The sequence below is a fragment of the Telmatherina bonti genome, assembly GCF_933228915.1.
Source record: "Telmatherina bonti genome assembly, chromosome: 17".
Classification (NCBI taxonomy): Eukaryota; Metazoa; Chordata; class Actinopteri; order Atheriniformes; family Telmatherinidae; genus Telmatherina; species Telmatherina bonti.
The window spans coordinates 17,607,207-17,613,127 of NC_136615.1; the positions used below are offsets into that span (position 1 = coordinate 17,607,207).

At 38.7% G+C, this 5,921-nt stretch overlaps 1 protein-coding gene across 1 annotated transcript; it reads left to right on the forward strand.

Moving 5' to 3' along the window:
• Positions 1–419: 419 nt before the first annotated feature.
• On the forward strand, positions 420–1,737 carry LOC306768812 (myosin light chain 3). The gene has a single exon (XM_079257260.1). The coding sequence runs from the start codon at positions 479–481 to the stop codon at positions 1,085–1,087; it is 609 nt and encodes a 202-aa protein (XP_079113386.1). The 5' UTR covers positions 420–478; the 3' UTR covers positions 1,088–1,737.
• Positions 1,738–5,921: the final 4,184 nt, after the last annotated feature.

The window sequence follows — 5,921 nt, forward strand, 5'->3', positions numbered from 1 at the left end:
ACAGCAAGCTACCAAGTCGCTGGAAATATAAAGTAGGCTAGTATTTACCGAAAAATAAAATGGATGCCAAATGGCAGGGATACCTGGACATTTAACATTTTATATTCAAGCTATTTTTATTGCTCTCCCTCATGGGCTGATCACTGGCTAGGGCACTGTAATCCCTTTGTCCATCAGAGGGACAGAGCATTTTTGGGATAATGCAACTGGACCCTTACTAATGACAACAAATAGCACTGTCGGCTAGATGACAGCAGCTGAGAACAATACTTAATGATGACATCACTTGCTTTTAGAATCTATTTTAGGTTTCTTCCTTTTATAGTGTGCTGTTTCTAGTTGCTGCCCAGCTCCCTAGACAAAGCACATATAAAAACTTGAGAAGAGGAGGTTCCCTTTGAGCTTGGGAATAACTACCAGTCTGCTCAGACTCTCGATTGCTTCTCTGCAAATATCAGTCCACCTGCATATCTACAAGATGCCACCGAAGAAGGTTGAACCAAAGAAACCTGAGCCTAAAAAGCCAGAACCTAAGAAAGATGCAGCTCCATCTGCTAAGCCAGCTCCAACTCCAGAACCCCAGCCTGAACCACCAAAGGAGCCTGATTTTGACCCCAAAAGCATCACTGTTGAGTTCACTGCTGACCAGATTGAGGAGTTCAAGGAGGCCTTCACCTTGTTTGACCGCACTCCAACTGGAGAAATGAAGATCACATATGCCCAATGTGGGGATGTGATGCGGGCTCTGGGCCAGAACCCCACCAATGCAGATGTGCTGAAAGTGCTTGGGAAACCACGGCCAGAAGACATGAGCACTAAAATGGTGGACTTTGAGACTTTCCTGCCAATGCTGCAACATATCTCCCGGGCCAAAGATCAGGGCAACTTTGAGGATTTTGTAGAAGGGCTCAGAGTTTTTGACAAGGAAGGCAATGGCACCATCATGGGAGCAGAGCTTCGTCATGTGCTGGCAACACTTGGAGAGAGGATGACAGAAGACGAAGTGGACAGATTGATGGCTGGACAAGAAGATGCTAATGGATGTATCAATTATGCTTCATTTGTAAAGCATATTCTTTCTGGTTAAAAAAAAAAAATGGACAAAAATGCACAAAGACTAACATTTAAATCTGTTTTCTAAACCAACTGGATCATTATCTGCTTGAGTGTAATTTCATCAAGGACATCTGCTCATGCTGTTAAATCCAAGCTAATGTTGGATGAAAAAAAATCCTTTGATTTTATTTGGAATAAAGGGTGACATACCAGTGAGATATCATGAGCAACCTCATATAAAGAAAACACAAAAAATATTAATAAAAAAATGATTGCTTACAAACGCCTATTTAATGTAGATTTGGATCTAACTTGAGAGAGAAAATGATGATGACTCAGTGATGATTATAAAGAAATTATTCATTTATATGTATTCAACTTTTCACGTTCACTGTGTTGATGTGATGAGGAGAAATTATTGTTGTGGCAGAAAAAGGAAGGGAGAAAAGACAAAACAACATGAAACAAAGCAAAAGGGATTTGGCTTGGTATGAAAATGAACCAGCTTTGCATCTTTTCTACTTGACACAAAGAGATTTTGAATAGACGTGCTTTTCATTGTGATTATGAAGCAGCTGTTCTAAGTCCAAATATCCATTGTTGACACACATATCAACACAAATACATGCACACTCACCCTTACACATCCTTTTGACAGCTGCAAGACAGATGCATCAAAGACAGATCTCCTTCTAGTTGCTGGTTTGCATTTAGATATTAACTGAAATATATGTATACAATACATTAACCTGCTCCATTGCTTGATACTAATATTAAATAATTATTGATTACAGAACAAAGGTCTTTTTTCTAATTTGTTTATTTTTTTGGCAAGTTTCATCTAAAAAATGAAAAAGAAAGGAAAAACACTGATTAGGAGGCATCTATAACAATTTGATCACCTAAACAAATCTATGTTTTGTTTTTTTTATCAAAAAATTAATGTATTTATTTACTTTTTTTCTCAAGAATCTAATAGTAGAGCTCCACTGAAGGTGAGTTCAGGAGAGGCAAGTTTAGTTGTATAACGCATTTCATTTAAAAAAAATTACAGAGGTGTGCAGGGAGCATTAAAAAAAAGCATGTTAAAAATAATTTTAATATAAAACAGAAATGTTAGAATAAAGTAGATGAAGTTATTTGATTGAACAAAACTAATACAGAACATTTTAACACTTAAACTGCTGAGTTTCAGCTACAACACTAGTTTTCTGAGAGTTTGTGCCACATGTGAGGAGCAAAAAAGAAAAAAAAAACAAAAAACTAAGCACTGTCTTCCAAGTTTAGTTCTGAGGTCGGGGCCTTCTGGAGCCTGTTCCCCCTGACTGCAGGGGTCTCTAGCTGGGGCCCTCCTTTGCCTCCTCCTGGGTGGATGCATGGCTGGCTCCGGAGTGCGGTGGTTGGCGTCTGTGCTTGGGGGTGACTGCTGGTTGCCCAGGTCTCTGGGTTCTCCTGGCCTGCCTCTTGCTTATTGGTGGCCAGGGTCAAATTGGCATGATCACTCTTCTCTAAACACGTTCCACTCTGAATGTTCAGCCTGTGTCACAGTCACTGAGTCATCCAGCAAGTTCATTCATAGCAGCAGGTAGCTTTCTTTCTGTCTTTCTGATTGATCTTGCTACTTTCTGGTGCTCCTGAAAGTCAATGGTTTTGTTCTCTGCAGGGACCATGCATCTAGAGCTGGCTTGTGTGGGTGTGTGTGTGTGTGTGTGTGTGTGTGTGTGTGTGTGTGTGTGTGTGTGTGTGTGTGTGTATGTATGTAAGTGGGTATGTATAAGGCCAGAGTATTTTCCACCACAGTTTGTGTATATACATGTATGCATTTATGTGTTTCTCTTGCTTTCTTTTCTGTTCTCTTTCTGTCCCTCTTCTGTCCTCTCCAGTCTGGTCCAGTTGCATAAACTTGGTAATACGAACAATAATCCAAAACAAATAAAAAACTAAAATAAGAATCCAGAAATACAAGGGGATCATTATATCTATAAAAGCTCCCCTTGGCAAAATAGATTTGCTCAGCAGAGCACAGCATCCAGAACATCAGTCTACTTGCTTAAATGCTGTACAAAACAATTGAAAAAAAAAAAAAAGTTTAGTTCTGACTAATTCCAGGAAGTAGTTTTGACCACTATGACTGAATAGTGTTCTGGCCCCAAACTATTAAATGCATTATGAAGTTACAGCAGCATTTTAAAGTTAATCCTTTGATGGACAGGAAGGCAGTGTAAAGCTCTAAGGCCTGGCGTTATTTGATCCTTTTTTTTTTTTTTTTTTTTTTTTGGTTTTGAAGCAGACTTGAGACTAACTGCAACTGTCTGATGGACTTTTGTGGAAGACCTATAAGGACAGTCTAACTAAAGATAAATGGACACGTTTTATAAAAAACCTGCCATGACATCCATCCTTTGATATGTTTTGAAAGTAATAAAAGGTCGACTTCACAACTGTCTTAATATGACTTTTAAAATTCAGGTCACAGTCCATAACTACAAGAAGATTTTTGGCATTTATTACTGGTTTTGAGCTCAGCTGTTCAAAGCTAATTGCTGCCTTTTAATTTTTCTTCCTTGCCTCTGAAGGAAATTCTGCAACATCCTATCTTCAATTTGATCAATGCATTTGAGTTTGGATCTGACTATAGTCTCTTAGGTACGTAATTTTGTGTCATCAGCAGAACTATGGTTCATATTTTGTTGTTTTCTTATAATTTGAGTGAGTCAGAGCATTTAGATGTTGAACAGCAGTGGCCTCTTGGGAATCCTGCTGGTTGTTGTTTAGTGTAGTTTATTGTTACACAAAATAGTCCTTGTCATTTAAATAGGATTCAAACCAAGTAACTGCATTGTCAGAAAGTCAGCCTTTTTGTAAGATGTTATGGTTGACTGTGTAAAATGAAACACTGAGATCTAGTTGTACAAGGACTGAAATGTTGCCATTAACTGTGTTCAAGCAGATGTCATTACAGACCTTAACTAGAGCAGTGTCAGCACTGTGGTGTGGCCAAAAACATAAGTGGCAGACAAAATTAATTATTTAGTGCTAGGAAGTTGTGTAATTGTTGACAGACAGCTTTTTCTAAAATCTAGGCTTCATATCGACCTGTTCCTTACGGGTGACAAGTCCAAGCCTTTCTGTTTCAGGAGTAGCTGGATGAATCGAAGGGAGGACATGTGAAAGCAGAGGCATGTTTGCAATCTGTAAATCATCTGAAGCCATGTATCTTGAAAAACCCTCTTGGCAGGAGGTTAAGATTGCAAGAAGTGGTTTTCAGATGGCAAGGTTTTTAGGACTGATTGGAGAAAAATGTGTCACAGTGATTATGTCTCCTCTGAGTGCACACAAAGATGACATATGTCCTGCCGCTGGCATGAAAGAATTGAATGACTGATTTTCTAAATTTTATCAGTAAAGGAAGAAGCAAATATAATCCTGGCTGGATCGAAGTTCTGGGGATACTGACACGGAGGATTAGTTAGTCTGTCAACTGTAACAAAGCACAAACATTATTGCTGTTCTTAACATTGATGTCAGAAAGGAATGATCGCCTTGCCTTTCTCAGCTCCAGATTATGAATCCTCAGACTGAGATCTCAGACTTTTTTTTCCGACACCTCTGATCAGCTTTTCAACATTCTCATTGAAGCTTTTTAACATTCTCATTGAACTCTTACAAGTGTGGCTTTTCTCCATGGCGCTCTCTTTGTGGCAGTGATCACTTTCATCCTTGTAAGAGCAACAATGTCATTTACACTTGTAATTCTACAATTAAAATGATCCAAAAGCTTATCAGCTGAAGGCCATTGGGGGGAATAAACATTTCAGAGGCATTTTTACCAATGTACCATTTATTTAACAACCTCTGTTTAGGCATTTTTGTTATTCAATCCAATTCAATTCAACTTTATTTGTATAGCGCCACTTCACAACAATGTTGTCACAGGGCACTTGACATACACAAATCAACATACACATCATTTCGAGCCAATTCATACATATCTTATAATAAAAAAAATTGATTGCATCGAGTCATGACTTCGATCCAATCCCCTATCCTGAGCATGCATGCGGCGACAGTGGGAAGGAAAAAACTCCCCTTTAACAGGAAGAAAACCTCCGGCAGGTCATCAATTGCGGGAATCTCAAAGAAAACAGAGCAACATCCATCAGCGCAACTTTGGAAATATCCAGACCTTTAGAGAGGACTAGATCCAGACAGTATCCTCTATTATGTGTCTTTTTATTCACATGCTGAGTCAGACCAAAAAATATCGAGAACATAAAAACAAGTTTCTTTGGTTCTTCTGCCCTGTTGTATATCATTGTGAATGTTGAAATTACCAACAATAGCTACACATTCAATATACAGAACAAATTATTAACAGCCAACGTTTAGGAGGCCTGTATCTATTTTCAAACAACACACAAGATCGGGAACTTATCTGGTGAGTCAAACATTCAGATGATGTAAAGTTTGTATAAAACATATACTTGCAATAAGAGAGTCTTTCAACAAAACAACCATGGCTGTGTGTAAATTTCCGCATTATTCCCTAACCCCTCATTTACCACACAGGGCTCCACTTTAGCAGACTATATAGTGCACTCATTTTGTTGGCGATTTAGACACAAAGCTGGCTGTTTTCTCCTCATTGCAGATCACCACAGCAACCACCATGCGTGGTTCCAAATCTTATTCAAGCTCGTGTGAAAATTGTTTTTTTTCTCAGATTAGGATTTACATTTTCTTTGTTGCGTCTATATCAACCTCTCTAGTGGCCATCGATGCTCACTACTTTTCAAGATTGTTGGGTATTTTGAGAACATTCTTTTTTCGCTGGACATTCAGATACCCTGGAAAATGGTGTGACC

Coding starts and splice junctions, on each gene's coding strand:
- LOC306768812 (XM_079257260.1), top strand. CDS start 479: ATGCCACCGAAGAAGGTTGAACCAAAGAAACCTGAGCCTAAAAAGCCA.